General features: G+C 50.6%; 1 protein-coding gene across 1 annotated transcript; it reads right to left on the reverse strand.

Moving 5' to 3' along the window:
* Positions 1–4,040: 4,040 nt before the first annotated feature.
* Positions 4,041–10,567, reverse strand: ARL2 (ARF like GTPase 2). Its single transcript, XM_081063741.1, has 5 exons — positions 10,412–10,567; positions 7,401–7,511; positions 7,144–7,306; positions 5,343–5,423; positions 4,041–4,521 (listed from the first exon to the last, which is right to left on the reverse strand). Exons 1-5 carry the CDS (start codon positions 10,474–10,476, stop codon positions 4,387–4,389), a joined length of 555 nt encoding a protein of 184 aa, XP_080919867.1. The 5' UTR covers positions 10,477–10,567; the 3' UTR covers positions 4,041–4,386.
* Positions 10,568–17,994: the final 7,427 nt, after the last annotated feature.

The raw sequence follows: 17,994 nt of genomic DNA on the forward strand, positions 1-17,994 counted from the left end.
TGCAATTCTCTGCCCAGGAGCGCGGGTAAGGGATCGTCTAAAAAGTTCTCGGTCGTTGGTGAAGCGTTAACTAGGTAATTTGAAAGTAAGGATCAGGGAGGTTGGCTCACTCATCTCTGTCAAGCGATCAAGCCCACCCATCCGAGCCTAGACCCTCATCACAGATCTCCAAACGTCTTCTCGTCTGCTTTCCATTTTCTTTTTTTCATCTATTCACCCAATTTTTATTGTGTCCAATATGTACCAGATTTAGCCAAATTATTTCCCTGCCTCTCTCCACAGAATTCGCTAATGCATGTTTTCTGGAAGACCCGGGAGGGGGGAGCAAAAAAAAGCCTTGGAGAAGCACGATGGTGTCACGGATTCTGAAGTCACACTTCTAACTAGCTGTGTGACTTTCCCATAACTATTTGAGCCTCAGTTTCTCATCTCTAGAATGGGGATATTTGTAATAGAATCTACGGCAGTGAGTATTTCTTTTTTTCTTTGTGGGTCTGACCCGCATTCACCCCACTTCTTCCTGTTCGTACCATTGCACCAGATCTTTGTTTGGAGGTCGTTCTCTAGTATGTGTAGCCCTCCAGCCTCCTACCCAGATTCCAAAGGTGCCACCTCCTTTCCTTGCCCCAGGTCCCAGGTAGGAGTGGACAAGATCCTCAGGCCTTGGATCTTGAGTGAGGGACAGTGCCTGACAACTTGTTTCTGGATGTGTAAAACGCCCCTGAAAGTGTTTACTTGTTTGTTTGTTTGTTTTTTAAAGATTTTATTGGGGAAGGGGAACAGGACTTTATTGGGGGACAGTGTGTACCTCCAGGACTTTTCTCCAAGTCAAGTTGTTGTCCTTTCAATCTTAGTTGTGGAGGGCACGGCTCAGTTCCAGGTCCAGTTGCCGTTGTTAGTTGCAGCCCACCATCCCTTGCAGGAATCGAACTGGCAACCTTGTGGTGGAGAGCCCACTGGCCCATGTGGGAATCGAACCGGCAGCCTTTGGCATTAGGAGCATGGAGCTCCAACCGCCTGAGCCACCTGGCCGGCCCCAAAAGTGTTTTTATATGAGCGAGAGTGACTCAATTTTGTATGAGCAAGAGTAACTTCATCTTGGACAGAGTGCTGTGGAAATTCCCCATGAAGACAGACAAGTAAACAACTACCAGATGGACAGTGCAGCTGTGTAGACCCATAGAAAACAAGTCTGTGAGGACTGATAATGTGATGTCCTACGGCTCTACTGAAGTCCGTAAGAACCCAGGACTTTGACAGCTCAGAGAGCTGGTCTTGACCTAGAGGTGACCACGCTGCTCCTCTGCCCCAAAAACCTGCTTGCACTGTCAGACTCAGACCAAACCTCTGCTGGACCGACCTCCGGACCAGCCGCCCTGCACACCGGATTCTGATTGACTCTGGGACCAGTTCATTATCAAAATACTTTACTATTAATAACTTGTTATTGCTATAATGATGATCATATTGCTATGATTACATTGGGATATTGATGTTAAGGAGACTATTCTCCCCACTGCATTTTCTGTGTGAGTAAACGAGCACATTGAAAGGTACTAGACCTATGTGTTTGCCTTAGTTCTCGCTCGAAGCCATGGTTACCGCGGAGGCCTCAGTCAGTGCCAGGTAGATCCTGAGGGTCTGCGAGTCTCAGGGGTCAGTCCCACTGCCTTACAGGAACAGACTGCAGCACGATCTGTGAGCCTAGCACATGCTCGTGACACTGGAATACAGAGTTGGCTGTGGGTGTGGCCGCCCAGCCTCTGCAGCACAGTTTTCCAAGCCTGGATGTCCCACCTCCATTGGAATGCCAGGAGTTCCCAACATCCTTCCAAGAAATGTCCTTTCTGTTGAAGGTAGTTGTAATCTTGTATCTGGGGCAGGCCATCGAGGACCCTGACTGTACCATCACCAGATTGTGAAGCTTAAATGTAGTATTATGGGATGCACTTAAGCATCATGGCCAGTCTTGTCAGTAGAACGCAGATGTGTGGGTGCTGTATGGCCAGTTTCCAGAAAGAAGCACAAAGCAAAAACCCCATCAGACTCTTGGGAGTTTGGAAATGAAGTAGTTCATCTATGAGGTGTTCTGGAGGAGGCTGGGATGTGGTGGCGTCCCCTCACACTACACATACCTGGGCTCCTCTAAGACCCCTTTAGACATGGCTGCTGCTCTCCAAAGCGCTCTGGGCAGGGCGGTGGCTCCAAGTCTCCTTCTCCGTCCATCATTACCTCCCCTACCTGACCCAGCAGCTCCTGATTCCCCCCTTTCCACCTTTTTTCTTCCTGTCCCCTCCAAGCCCTTTCCTGTGTCGATCAGTTTAGCCTCTGGCCTTCTCCACACCACTAACTCCACCAGTTCCATCACTGGAAGCAAACAGAAGAACCTTGTATTTAGAGAAGTCATGGGAGAAGGGAAATCTGCCAATGCACAGCTGCAGGGGGCCTGCTCCCCACATTCCCACTGGGTCTGTTTGACCATGTGATGCAGACTTTCTGTCACAGCTAATTCCCCATTCATAGGCCTGTGTGATGAGTATAAGAACCGCATTATTGCCTTGTCTCTGACCATGCAATTCACATTTTAAATCAAGGGTGCTGCTTCCTAAGGGCCCCCAGGAGGGCTTGAACACTGGGGTGACTCACTCGGGAAGGATGGTTGAGTTCACATTATTTGGATCTGCTTGAGCTCCTACTGGTTCATATAATGATGATTACAGCTAACATTAGACAGTGCTTAAGGCACACAAGACACCCACCCATTTGGTCCTTGCCCCAACCCTAGGAGGCAGGTGCCATTATCTTTCTGCAGATGGGGAAACTGAGGCACAGATTGGGCAACTTGCTCGGCATCACCCAATGCGTGGCAGAGCCGGGGTTTAGCTCTGGAGCCTGGGTGTGTTCACTCGGCATAGGGTTTGGGAGCGTGGGGATCACAGTGTCCGTCTTACAGAGGACAGGGCAGGCGGTTCTAATTTTCCACACTGAAGGACAGTTGACATTCTAAGGTTGTCCACCCAACACGTTTCCCTTCTTCCACCTTAACAGCCCAGATTTTGCACAGGTCTCTACCCCGCCAAGAAGAGATCCTAGTGCCAGTTTAGGAGTAAATCTGGTTGTCTCTTCCTTGCCTTTCCCTTCATTAGGCCCCCTATCCCTGGCATTTGAATTTTGTGCAGAGACAAAAAGTGAAAGCGGTTAGTAGGGGGTAGTGGCTAAGTGTGCTGGGTCCAAATCCCAGCTCCCCCACTTCCTAGCTGGGTGGCTTTGAGCAAGTCACATTACCTCCTGGAGGCTCAGTTCCCATGTGAATGGGATATTAAAATCTGTACTGTTTAGGGTCTTTCTTAAATGTGACTGAGCAGCGAGTGCTTTGAACAGAACCCTGCAGAGTAAGTTGAGACAACAGCAGGTGACCCTGTGAAAATATCTATCCTGCCACCCTGGGATGGCCCTGGTTCCCATCCTTTTCCAGCCTGGCCCCTGCTCTAGAGTGCCCTATAGCCTTCAGGGAAGGCCCCTTCCCAGCACTGCTCTCAGTTAGTCCTAGCTTGATGCCTACATCTCCTACACCCGAGTCTTCACCCCTCCCCATTTCCCAAGAGCCCTTGCTCTTCATTCCTCTGCTTGAACCAATGCTGCCTTGTACAGCTGTGCAGGTTGTCCACTGCATGTGGGTTCCTGGCTATGACATGAAATTGGAAGCTGAAATTCAGCCCATGTGCCATTCAACAATCTGTGAGCCCTGCTATGGGGGTGTTTCCTGTTTCTAATCTATGTCTCTGAGGATAGCAGTAGCTCTGGTAAACTTTCTTGCCCCTTCCTCTATCCAGAAAACATCTACTCATCCTTTACTCCCAGTTTTAATGTCACCTCCTCTGGGAAGCCTGCCTAGACTCTTCCAAGTGGAATTATGTGCACATCCCTTTGACACAGCAGCAGTAAGCCTCTGACTAAAATTCTATCCCTTTGTGTCCCCCGGACTGTGGGCTCTAGGTGGTCTCTCAAGCTATTCAATCAACAAATGACTCAGTCGGGAATCAGGGCAAGGAAGTTTATTCTCACAGCGGATCAAAGGTTGACGCCCACAGCCTGGATAGCAGCAGAGGCAGCCCCCTGCCAGCCCCTGCCCTCGCCTCTTGGTATGGCAGCTGTAGGTAGGCTGGGTCAGGAGCCAGGGTGACAGCCAGGGTGGCAGCCCTCCCGCCATGGGAGCGAGTGGCCATGGAGCAGGGGTGGGCGGCGGGGGCAGCAGCAGCAGGTTACCGAGGGGGATGCGGAGTGTTACTCGGGCTGGTTGATTCTCATCCCCCATGGGTGGTGCTTGGTGAGGGCCTGGGGCAGCGGCTGGGGGAGGGACTGTGAGGCAGGGGCATCTGGAGAGGCTCAGTCGGCCGTGAAGATGCGGCTGGAAATGTCGTCCAGGAGCCAGTCAATGCCAGGCAGCAGGTTTTCCCCGGTGACAGCGCTGCAGCCTTGGATACCCCAGTGGTGAGTGCGGATGGAGTCCAGCTCCAGGGCCTGGGGGGCGGGGGGGCGGGGCTGGTGGGGTCCAGGGCCCAGCGGAAACCACACCTCCTCAAGGCCCCGCTCAAGAAGCCGCCCCTGGCCCCTGGTGAAGATCTGTCAGCCCCACCGAGGCACCCGAGCTCTCTGTACATCACCATGCCAGCACTACTCCTTAGGAACAGAATCACAACGAAGGCTCCAAGCATCTGCTAGGATCCAGGAATTGTGCTATGGGCCCTACAAAGGTCCTCGCATCCGTTCCTCCCAAGGCCACATGAGCCAGGGCCTGTGCCGGCCATTTTACCAAGGAGGAAACCAAAGCTCAGAGAGGTCAAGCAACCTGCCTAAGGTCACACAGCTAGTAAGTGGCAGAACCAAGATTGTAACTCCACTCTTTCTCATTCTGGTGCTGAAGCTCTAGAGTCATGGTTAAGATGCAGACGCTAGGGTCAGGCAGGCCTGTGTTTAAATCCTGACTTGTCCACTTACTGGCTGTGTAACCCTTGGCGAGTTACCTAACCTCTCTAAGCCTGCTTCACCATCTATAGAAAGATAACAATAGTTCCTACCTCATCAGGTCGTGAGAATTGAATGAGTGAATGCACGCGAAGAGCCTAGCACACAGGAAGTGGGCAGTACTTGGCCCTTATCCTGTGGGTGCTCTATTTGCAGCTCTGCCTTCCTCCAGGCTGTGAGGCACCACTATGCCTGAGGAATCCCAGTGCCCCGAATAGGTCCTGCCACACAGCAGGGGCTAATAAATGCTTTTAAAATAAATTAACAAAGAAATGTGTGCCTTTTCCTCCGTGAGCCTGAGCCAGGCCTGCACTCACCTCCCGGATGGCGTTAGAGGACAGTGCTCCAGGCAGGTCCTGCTTGTTGGCAAAGATGAGGAGGGTGGCTCCCGCCAGGCGCTGGAGGAGACAAATACAGGGGGATGGGGTCTCAGAGGGCAGCCTGGTTCATCTAACGCCCACAGCATCTGGAGTCGGAGACCAGCCTGGAAGGTCAGGGCAAAGCTCCCTGGTGGTGAGAGAGGCCCAAGTGGGGGACAAGTGTGGACGCTGCCTGAAGCCAGGCACACGTGGGGTAGAGGGAGTCCTGGACTGGACTAGGGGCCCTGGTTCTAGTCCAACCACCACCCACGGGGCACCCTTTTCGTCTATTATTCAGATTCCTCTTCCTTAAAAGGGGAGAGGGTGATGGACAAGATGATCCCCTCACCCACTGTGGTTCTAGACTGCTCCGTCTGATATCTGCTGTGCATAAACAGGGCAACTGTCCCCGAGGCCATGGGGTCTGCTGGAAGTGGCCTTTCCCTTTTCCAAGTTCATGTAGCCCTTGAACGGTTCCACTGCCCCGACAGGACTCGCAGTCCAGTTATTTTCATATACAGTGGTACCTCGGTTTTTGAATGTAATCCGTTCCTGAAGACCATTCGAGTTCTGGAACGTCAGAAAACAGCCGACAACTAGGCCTCAGGATCTTACACTCAGCGGAAGCCGCGTGACAAGTTCGACTTCCAAGCGTGTTCGAAAACCGCAGCATTTACTTCTGGGTTTATGGCATTCGTAAACGGAAATGTTCGTCACTGGAGACGTTAGAAAACCGAGGTACTACTGTATGTGTTGGTCCTGGGAGTCACACCATGTGGGTGGGTGGACCTAGCTCTTATAGAGGGCCTTGACGTGCCAGGCCTGGGCTTTTGACAGCCATGATCTCACTGGTGCTGCTCGACGCCCCTGGGACGTAGCAGTTATACCAGGTGACCATGTCCCTGTGTGCCCAGGACAGCCCTGTTTATGCCTGTTGTCCCTGCATAATTATTAACAAGCCCCTCTCTCACTCTCAAAAGTGCCCTTGTTTTCACCTAAATGCAGTATAGGGAACCTGGATCAAATCCTGGAACAGAAAAAGGACATCGGTGTAAAAAACTGGTGAAATCCAAATGAAATCTGTCATTTTTTAAGAGTAACTTTCCAATGTTAATTTTTTGTTTTGACAAATGTACGGTGATTATGTGAGAGGTTAACCCTGGGGAAGCTGGGTGGTATACGGGGGTCTCTCTTCATTATCTGCAACTTTTCTGTAAATCTAAAATTTTATTTGAAGAAAAGCGTATGGGCCAGATAAGAAAGATCACCCTACAATGCCCATCTTAGAGATGAGAAGTGGAGGTTCAGAGAGGTTAAGTGCCTTGCCTGAGGTCACACAGTTTAGAATCTGACTCCTGAGCCAGGCTCCACTGCCTCCAAAGCCTCACACACTGACCTGAGGTCCTCCTCCCTAAAGCCTGATTCAAAGTGTGGAAACGTAAGCTCAGGGTGGTGAAGCAGTGACCTCACAGGGACGTGAACACAGACCTCAGTCCACAGCGTGTCCTGCCTGTGGCACCACGGGCCTCCCAGGACCAGGTACACAGGTTGTCTCTCTGTCTCCCCAAGGGTGCTGGGCATGTGGTGAGGGCTCAGGGAAGGAAGAGACCCTGCCATAGGTATCTCTCTGAGGTCATGGAGCCCTCAGGGAATCTGCTGAGGAAGGTGTCCACACATCCATGTATGTGCACAAAGCGTCGGGGCCTGAATGCAGGTCCAGCTCCCCCACCCACCCCCCTCAGCCAGGCCCCCTGCCCACCTCTTCCACCAACAGGTTCTGGAGCTCCCGCTGGCAGTCCTGCATGCGCTGGCGGTCGGCACTGTCCACCACCCATATGAGGCCGTCGGTGCTCTCGAAGTAGTTCCGCCAGTAGGACCGCAGGGACTTCTGGCCGCCCACATCCCAGATGTTCAGCTTGAATCTGGGCAGGGAGGGGTGGCTGGAAGGTCAGCTCGGCCCCTCGCCCGCCCTCTCCACCCTGCTCTGGGCTGCCGGCCCGCAGGGACCCCACTCACCCCCGGTGCTCCAGGGTCTTGATGTTGAAACCCAGCGTTGGGGAGATGGTGTCAATGTCTTCTCCATTGAACTTCTTGAGGATAGTTGTTTTGCCAGCGTTGTCCAGGCCGCTGGGGCGCGCCAGGTTAAGGAGAAACCCCCATGCTCTGCAGGGTGGTGACATCATCGTAGTGTCCCTCTCGTAGGGGACAAATAGTTTCCTACCACCTATCAAAATCAGTGGCGCACATGCCTGACCCATCATCGGCCCAGGATAAATGTGAAAGTATCAAGAAACATATCTTATCATCTCCTGCTGACCAAAGGCTCCTTAATCCACTCCGCAACACTGACTGAATATCTGTTCAACGCCAGGCCCTCTTCTGGTGCTGGAGGAGCCCGGAGTCAAATCCTGCCCGTGTGCAGCTTACATTCTAGGGCAGAGACAGTCGGCAGAGTGCAAACCAAGGAGAAACCAGGTACTATCAGGTCCTGGTGCATGTTAGAAATACAAGGAGGAGGCTTTCAGAGAGGGCCATCGCAGTGGAGGAGCTTCCTTCAGCTTGGGCACCAGGAAAGACCTCTCTGAGGGTTTTGAGCTGAGGTCCAATCTACAAGGAGCCAGCTTTTTGAAGCACTGGGGGAAGAGTGTTCTAGACAGAGGGAAGAGCAAGAGCAAGTATCTGGAGGCAGCGGGTGACTTTGTTTCAGGACTCTTCCAAACCCTGCTGCTGAGTGAGGGTACAAACAAATAGGTGAGCTCACCAGCCAGAGAAAACCACCCTCTTCTTTCCTTCTCACACTTAAGGGGCTCTGCAGCTGGGAGGGGGGCCCAGGCCTTAGACTCAGCAACCTTTTGCTCACCTGACTTGGGTGATTCAAACTAGTGACATGGGGGTGACAGAGCCCCTCTCCTGAGACTCAGACTTAGCCCCTGATGATTGGCTGCTGATTATCCCCTCACCCCTAACTCCATCATTCACATTTCCTTCCCCACTGGATCATTCCCCTCAACTGATACACTCTGGCGTCTCTCCCCCTTAGAAGCAGCAAATATCACCCTCTCTATCCCTCTCCCCCTTACTTATTCCTTTATTTCCCTTTACAGCAAATCCATACTCATGTGTCCATACTCATCCTCTCCAATTTCTGTCCTCCTGCTCTCTCTTGAATCCATGAGGCTTTTGCTCGCACTGCTTCCCCACAACTGCTCTTGCCAATGTCGGTCCCTAAGGACCCCCATGTTGCCCTCCAAGTGCTGGTCAGTCCTCAGTCCTCCTCCTTCTGCTCCACCAGCAGCACCTGACAGAGTAGCCTGTGCCTTCCTCTGCTCCAGGACACATCTGGCCACTCCTCAGCTCCCTGACCTCCTGATCTAGGAACACCTCAGTTCCCTCGTCTGTTCATGCTTTTGATGATCTCATCTCGGATCACAGCTTCAAATACCATCTTTATGCTGCTGACTCCCAAACGTGTATATCTCACCCAGCTGCTTCCCTGGACATTGGCCCCTTATATCTAGCTGCCTGGCTGACATTTCTAAGATGTCTCAGAGGCATCTTACACGGCCAAGACTGAACTCCCATCTTCCCTTTGAACTTGCTCCCGGCCCACTTCTCTATCCAAGCAAATGGCTCCTCATTCTTCTAATTGCTCAGGCCAGAAACCTAGCAGTCATGTTTGACTTTCTCTCTCTCGTCCCATCCAGCAATTCCTGATGGCCCTACTGTCAAAATGCCCCCAACTTCCATCACCTTGAGCCACCATCTATCTCATCCGCGTTACTGCAGTGGCCTAACTATTCTCAGATCACATCTCCCCTCCACACTTCTCATTTAAAGGAAAAGCCAAGAAGGGAAAGGTCCTACAGTGAGGCCCTTCCATCACCTTTCTGTCCTAACCTAGTACTCTCCTCCTGCCACACTGCCCTCCTTGACATTCCTTGAAGACCCTCTTGAGTTCATCCTTCCAGGCATTTGCATTTGCTGTTCCTTGTGCTTAAACAATTTCCCCCAGATATCTACATGATTCGTCCCTCACCTCCCTGTCTTCAATCAATCGTCACTCTTAATGTGGCCTCTTTAACCCCCTTGTTTAAACGCATCCCCCTCCATACATACGATATATTTTACTCATTTGCTTTAACATCTTTCTCCTTCCAGCATTATATAATGTCCATGAAGGAAGGGGTTGTTTTTGTTTTGCTGTTTTACCCCAGCCCCTAAGACAGTGCCTAGCACGTAGTTAGGTGCTCAAAAAATATTTATTGGATGAGTGAATCCTCTGTGCCTTTCAAAGAACTCTTTAAACAGACGTGATGTGAATATTATTGGAGTTATTTGTGCACGTGTCTTCTCTCCCTGCTAGGGGCGCTGGGGGTGAGGGCAGCCCAGCTCTCGGATGGCAGAGTCCACACGGGGCCTGGCACAACGTAATACAGACGCCGGCTAACGGGGCTCGGAAGGTCGGCGGGGCCCTCGGGCCTACAACCCGTCGGCCAAAAACCACGGGGGCGTGCAGCAGCAAAGAGACAGGACTACCGGACCCACGGGCGAACGAACCCACCGAGGCCACACACGCCTCTCCCGGGAGCTGAGGGCGGTGCCCTCACGCCCCCGGGATTCCGACCTTGAGGGCGGGCCCCGGGCCTGAGGCCGGCGCCCACGGACAGGGGAGGAGGTTAGAGCCCAGGAGAACCGAGGCCCCAAGCGTGGGCCAGACCAAAGGGTGCTGTGGGGTCAGTCACCTCCAGGACCCACTTCCCCTCTACACTGGGGCACCTGGTGCGGCCGCTGCGCCATTAGGCTCACACCTGTGCCTTGAAAACGGATGTCCCCCGCCCCGAGTCGATGGTACGGCCGCCTCCCGGGCCCCCGCCGCAAGTGATTGGTAGTCCCCACGTGCGTGACGCACAATGGGCAGTTGGGACGGGCCGGCCGGCCGCTCACCCTGCGCCCGGTAGGGGGCGCCTGGTGCCGCCTGCCCGGCGGGGGCCCCGCTACCCTGGCCGCTTCGGCGTCCGGGAGGATACAGCATGAGTAGTCGCAGCTCCCGCTCTTTCTGCTTCATCTTCTTCAGGATGGTCAGAAGGCCCATGGTCCCCGTAACCCCCTCCTGGCCGCCGTTGCTTCCTAGTCCCGGGACCCCTCGCCCTGCTCCTATTGGCTATCACGCCCACTGACAACACAGCCTAGTGGCGGGCCCCTCGCTTGGTCCCGCCCTCATTCCCACGTGACGGCGAAGTCACCCATTGGTGCCTCTGCGAAGGTCCCTCTAGCGGTGATGGGGACTTCTGCGCTAACTCTTCACTAACCTGCGTTAACCCTTCGTATACCGAGGGCTTGCGGGACGAGAGCACCGCCATTCCTTCCTCCCCAGGACCCCAGGCTCAAATGGGAACGGAAACCTGAAGTTCCTGGATTGTGTTTTGGTTGCATAGGAAGTAAGAAGAGGCAGGAGTCAGAACCAACCGAGAGCCCCAAGATTGTTGATGAGTTCATCCTTGGGCCAGTGTAAGGCTCTGTGGGGACAGAGTCCCAGAGAGCAGTTTCCAGGCTGTTGGTCTCACGTGCAAAGGTGCTGGCTTGGTTATTAGATGGCCATCAGCTGTAATCAGATGGCCATTAGCTGTTACCGGGTAGCCATCAGCCACTAATATAACTGCCGTGGCTAAGCAAAGGGGTTGGTTGGCAGAGAAGCCAAGAGGGATTGTGGCTAGCAAGTGCGGTTAGCAAGCAGATGGATTGCGGATCGTGTGAATCCTACTTCCAGTGTCTCGCCTGGCCGCCAGCGAGAGGGGTGCAGGAAGACCCTTCATTGGGATACTGGTGGATGTTTGCTTTTGTGTCTCAACCAGCCGCCATTGAGAATATAGTGGTATGACTCCCCTACCTATGGCTCCATTGGTGTTTCTTTTCAGCCTCACCATATCCTGCGTTCTTGTGTGGGGAGCCGGACCAGCAGCTCTGTTCCCTGAAAACATGGTCCAGATCCTCCTCATCTTGGTTGGACCTAGGGTGTCATCCTCAACCTGCCAGTTACAAGGCCTCCCCCTTTCCCTGGCACCTGGAATCATAGAGGGAGGGCGGGGGTTCTCCATCAAGGGAGAAAATGCCACGAAGGGCGTTTTCAAAGTGTGATAGGGCATTATTGGGTTGTCCCAATTACCAGGGAGGTCCCTGTCGCTTAGAGGGCGGGGTACAGACCTGCACAAAGAATTATCCCACCCAATGTGCCCATCATTTGTCTGTAAAGAAGCACAAGTCTCTCTTTTGCAGATGAGAAAGTTAAGGCTCACATGGTGCTTAGCACCCTGACTGGCATATAGTAGATATTCAAATATTTGTTGTTGAATGAATGACTTTATCCAAGAGTTTGGTTCTTTACCTTAGTGCTCAAGACCAGAAAATAATGAGGAAACTGAGGCCAGGGACTAGGCAGAGTGTAAACTCAAAAAGGTGAGCCTTATTGTCTTATTTTGAGCCCTTTCCCCAGCCTACCACGGGGTAAATGTGAGTGGGCAACACAGAAGGTTCTAATGCTTGGGGAAGTCAGGCACCAGCTGAAGATAATGGCTAACTTCTGTGTGACTGTTTATAAAGCACTCCACGTTTTCTACTTCATCCTCCTGACCACCCTGAGAGGTCTGTTTCCTTTTTGGAGATGTGATAGTGGAGTCCAGAGAATGAAGTAGCTGGGACAGCAATTTAAACTCAGATCTGGTGAACTGGAAAGTGCAGTTTTCCCGGTTCCTAAGAAATCTAAGTGCCTTCAGTGGGGATCAGTTACCTAAGCTGGTGTGTGTGTGTGTGTGGGGGGGGGGGGTTCCATGAAACCTTTGAGAAAGGAGAGGTGGAGCTATAATGTGCCTACATGGAAAGATGTCCATGCCAAATTAAGTGAACTTCAATACCATTACAATTTTTAAAAGGACAATAACCCACTAAACAATGTTTTTCAAACTATGGAATGCATTCCATTCAGGAGATTGTGAAATTAGTGTCACAAATACGTTGAATCATATGTAATCGCCCATGTTGACTACTAAGATATCAGTTTCATTGTGTTCAACCTAGTAGCACTAGCAAAAATTAAATAGAATGAACAGAACAGAAAGCATTGCTGCCTTTGCCCATTAAGTAAAAGTTTATAGTGTTTGTTGAAATGTGTTTCAGATATTTTTATGGATGTATGTACTTCTCAACTAAGAGTCACAGTCACAAAAATTTGAAAATCACTGCAATTCAACTGATACTTCTGGAACAGGTTTGAGGGGGACTTAAAATTATTACCTGAAGCACTTCTGGATTGTTTTACTTTACTAACTGCCATGAGCATTGCAATCCTTGTTTTAACGTCAGGCTTCCAGCCCTGCCCAGTTCCAAGCAGTTATTGCGGCTTCCCTGGGTCCACATAGTAGAATTACAATGACTATCAATTGAAAAATTAACCTGGAAGCTCTAAAATAGTAGGAGACCAGGAAGTAGCTGTTTTGAATAATAATTGCATGTAGCTAGAAATGGGGGAGGGGCGAAGAGGGGCTTTTAAAGACAAGTGAATGTAGGAGCTACTGGCAGGCAGTATTTTCATTTGCCTTCTGGAAAGAAGGAAAGGGTGCTCTTAAGGAAATAAAATCTCTAGGGAATATGTTTGGAAGAAAACTGGGAAAGAAGATCTCTAGAGCTGCAGTTATATATAGCTATATATATATATATATATATATATATATATATATATATATGTGTGTGTGTGTGTGTGTGTGTGTGTGTGTGTGTGTGTGTGTGTGTAGTCACGAGAAAGAATCGTGAAATTAAAACACCCAAATCCTGAGAGCTGTGAAACCTGCTTTTGACTGCTTTTGAAGGGAGAGTTTCTTAGGGCTAAGTAAGTGGATTGTAACTTGAGGATGGAGTTCTAGACGCCTTTTATTTATTTTATTTATTATTTTTTTAACTTTTTAAATTTATTTTAAGTGTGCTTTTCCAGGACCCATCAGCTCCAAGTCAAGTAGTTGTTTCAATCTAGTTGTGGAGGGCGCAGCTCACAGTGGCCCATGTGGGAATTGAACCCGTTACCTTGTTGTTAAGAGCACCGTGCTTTAACCAACTGAGCTAACTGGCTGCCCCGTGGAAGCCTTTTAAAGAGGTGTGTTACCCAATGTCTGGGGAAGAAAATTTGGCATTATAGTTTTAATTTTAAGAGATATAGCCTTTTTGATCCATCCATACACTTCATGTATCACCTTTTTAATCACAAAAGAAAAATAGCAAAACTCTTTTTATTGTGGAACAACAACAACAAAGAAAGCCAGGGGAAAAGAGTGTGCAGCTTAATCCCTGAAATGGCAACTGCCTATGGACCCCACTTCTGCCCTGGCTTGCTCTAGTGTTCCCACGCCATCTCCTTGTAGGCCTTAAGAATCCAAGGGTGGCCGTGTCCCCACTTGGTGCGTACAACGAGCAGGCCACAGCTGAATGCTTCAAAGAGCCAGTCAGAGTGTTCAAGCATCTTCCTTGTAGGTTTCAACCCCGCTGCCCGGAGTGGGAGGCAGATGAGGTGTCCTCTCCAACTTCCAGATAACAAAATGAGCTCTTCCTCACACCCCTGTCATCCATCCAAGGGCACGTGACAACTCCAGTCTTTTTCAGAACCTGAGGAAGGGGGGAAGGACTTGGAAATCTGAGCTCTTCCAATAACATGTCCATGTTCACCTCCCCTTTGCCTGTGGCGTCCTCCACAGGCTGCTCGATGCTTCCTGTCACTACAGGGCAAGATGGGGAGTGAGGAGGGAGTAGTTGCCTTCACTCAGCAACCTGAGAGCCAGGTACCCTCTTATCTCCACTTGACAGATGAGCCAAGAGCTCCACTCACCTAGATGGCTAAAGCGGCCTCTCGCCGCCGTTCCTCTTCCCCAAGGCAGAGGGACCTTTCTAACCGGTGCACCAATCTTGTCCCTCCTCTGCTTAAAGCCCTTGGCTGTGTGCTGTCCGCTGGCTGCTCCCTGTATCTTTCAGAGTCGGAGCCCGAGTTCTCCAGTGGCCAATGAGGACCTGCATGAATTGTCTTCGCAACTCTCTACCCAGAGTTCCTGCTTCTCTCCCCATCGGTCTATCAATCCTCCAACCCACCAGCACATTCCTACTGCCCCTAATCCATACCTCCCTGCTACCTCCCTCTCTTCAATGCTTTGTTCAAATGTCCAAAATCTCAAAAAAATTTATTGTTCCAATATCTCAGGGAGGCCCAGTCCTGACCACCCTATTTAAAGTTGAAACCACTTTGCCCCCATCCACAGTCCCCAAATCCTTTATTTTGGTTTATATTCATTCCCCCATGACACTTAAGGCCTTCTACTAGCCTGTGTAATGCCCTTGATTACATTTATTCTATTCCTCCATCCCTACTAGAATGGTAGCTCCACAAGGGCTGGGATTTGTATTTCTCCCCCCGCCCGCCCCAGTTTTATTGAAAAATAATTGATGTACAGTACTATACAAGGTCTGACAATTAACTTCATGAACTTGCCACCATGCGCTTACATTGGCAGCGCTGTACACACAGCTCAGTAAGGTTTCATAACCTTGGTGTATCAGTGTCTCACAGCTGTGTTCGTGTCGATGTGTGGCTCTGTCGTGCTGAGTGGCGTTCATTATTGTTGCGTATTTTTGTGTACTGATACGAGAATGTCTGAGCTTGAATTAGAGCAATGAACAAATATTAAATTTCTTGTTGAACTTGGCAGGAGTGGAAGTGAAATCAGGAACATGTTAGTCCAAATTCATGGGGATAATGCCATGAAGAAAATGGCAGTGTACAAATGGATTAAATGTTTTTCTGAGAGGAGAGTACACGTCACTGATGAAGAGAGGTCAGGGTGGCAAGTAACAAGCAGAACTGACGAAAACATTGCAAAAATTAATCAAAGTGCGTCAAAATCGTCGGCTGACTGAGAAGCATAGCAGACCTTGTAAACAGCGATAGAGAAACAGAAAAATCTTAACTGAAAATCTTGGCATGAGAAAGGTGTGTGCAAAAATGGTCCCAAAGGAACTCTTGTATCACGACAATGTACCAGCTCACACAGCACTGTTTGTGAGGGAGTTTTTAGCCAGTAAACAAATAACTGTTTTGGAACACCCTCCCTACTCACCTGATCTGGCCCCCAATGATTTCTTTCTTTACCCCAAGATAAAGGAAATATTGAAGACATTTTGATGACATTCAGGACATCAGATTAATACGACAACAGCTCTGATGGCCATTCCAGAAAAAGAGTTCCAAAATTGCTTTGAAGGGTGGACTAAGCGCTGGAATCGGTGCATAGCTTCCAAGGGGGAGGACTTCGAAGGTGACCTTAGTGATATTCAGCAACGAGGTGTGTAGCACTTGTTCTAGGATGAGTTTGTGAACTTAATTGTCAGTCAGCCCCTATAAGTTTAAGATGTATGGCATGATGATTTGATTTACATATCTTGTGAAATGATGACCACAGTAGATTCTGCTAAGATCCATCTTCTCATATCAATACAATAAAGAGAAAAACAGGGAAAAATTTTTCTCCTTGTGATGAGAACTCTTAAGATTTATTTTCTTAACAATTGCCCTATAGCCACAGTCATCATGCTGTATCTTCTATCACCAGTACTTACTTATCTTATAACTGAAAGTTTGTATCTTTTGACCACCTCCCTCCCTTTCTCCTTCACCCCACTCTCTGCTTCTGATACTGGATCTTTTTTCAAAACATGTCTCCCAGCACCTAGAACAGGGCATACACATACTAGATACTCAGTCAATATCTGTTGAATAAAAGTCAGAAGCAGTTTCCGTTAACTGCTGTTAGTTGTTCACCCAGCCAGAAAGCAGCCCGCCTGTCAGCCTTATTCTTAACCACCAGGCCCCCGCCCTCTCCTCTGAGATCCCACAGATGGCAGCTCCCAGACCAGGCCCAAACCTGATGAGATGAGAAGGGCATCTCATAGACACCCCCTCCCAGCAGGTGTCTAGAGGGGGAGCTGAGGCCTGGAGTGCAAGGCAGGTAAGTAGCAGTGCCAGGAGAGGAACCCAGGTCTCCTCTCATCCTCAATTCAACATTAAGCCCCTCGTTCGGGAAAAAGCCCCTTCTGTTCTCTCAAATGGCACAGACCCCTTGGGCCTGGAGGTGTCCATCTCTCAAGAGGCCTTAGGGTGGCCCCAGCCTCCAGCCACAGCAAGAGGGGCCCTGAAAGGTCAGTCAACACATTCCTTCAATTTCCATATGAGGAGAGTGAGCCCCAGGGAGGGCACAAGGCTGCCTGAGGCCTCATGCCTGGCAACACTGGAGCTGCTGGTGTATCCAGTTCTTCTGGGACCCCTTCCTAGCCCTTCTTCTGGATGGAGGCCGCCTCCTGGCTTTAAAAACCCTGCCCCGGGCTTGTGGGAGGCCCCATCTTCACCGGTGCTTTAATGTGGGTCAGCAGTCCTTCCCACGCTGACCCACAGCAGGTTTCTGCCTCAGATGTGAATATCCCTGCCCTTCTAACGGTCCTGTGCCCCTGTTATTTCCACTCCAGGGCCAGGAGACACTGGCTGGTTGGGCAAGGAGTGTGTGGTCTCTGCCACCTCCTTGCATTTGGCTAAGTCCCCTCCTCTCACTGACCCTCAGACAATCTCTAGAATCCTCTGCTCTTGGCACCCTTGGTAGAGTCCTTGGGCTGGGCTGGCCATGGTGAGCATTCTTTTGTCTCTTGCTTGGATTTACTGGCCATGCTGGATTGGGCTTTATTCCCCAGCCCACCCCAGCCCACCAGGACCTTGCTTGTGACCTTGGTTGACCACTTTCCCACACCAGCCTCCAAGTGGGGCCTTCCTACCTCTCAGAGCTCTTACGGGAAGTGGCCCAGAAGAGAAGAAGGGAGAGAGCAGTTAGAGGAGTGGAAAAAGTCCCTCAAAGGCTAGGGTGACAGTCCTTTCTGGTGTCCAGGATCTCAGCAGGGTGCCCAGCCTGGGCTTCTCTGCCATTCACAGCAGACAGTGGGAATGTGACATAAGGGAGGCCCAGCCAGGGACGCTGGACAAAAAAGAGCTCACTGGTGACTGCTTTCCATGTGCGGTTTCAGTTGTCATGACAGCCCTGCCAAAGCAAAAGTATCCCCAGTTTATAGACAAGGAAACTGAGGCTCAGAGGAACCAAGGGTCTTCTTCAAGGTCACACAGATAGAAGTGGCAAAGCAGGGATTTGAACCCAAATCTGTCTGGGACATGGGCCACCTGGGAAAATCCAGGAAATGTGATCACCACCGTCATATCCTGCAGAGCTCTGGGAGGCTTATGGACTCTTGGGCGCTCAGCTGTTTATTTTTTATACTCCCTGCCCACTTCTAAAACTTTGAGTCAGCTTCCTGGAAAGATGTTTGTGTTAGTGGAATTGCAGACACTCAGGAGCACAAAGCTTTGGACGTGACAGCTCCTGCCGAGCAGTGATGGTGTATTGAGCCCCCATGAAGTTACCCAGTTTCTGGGAGGCCTGGCTATTTGTGGATTCCAGCTTTAATGAGCACTAGCAAGGTGTCATGCTGAAGTGAGTCAGTCCTTTACTCCCTGTGCCCTGGGGAGTCCCCACAAAACCCGTGCCCC

Source organism: Rhinolophus hipposideros (assembly GCF_964194185.1).
Source record: "Rhinolophus hipposideros genome assembly, chromosome: 10".
Classification (NCBI taxonomy): domain Eukaryota; kingdom Metazoa; phylum Chordata; class Mammalia; order Chiroptera; family Rhinolophidae; genus Rhinolophus; species Rhinolophus hipposideros.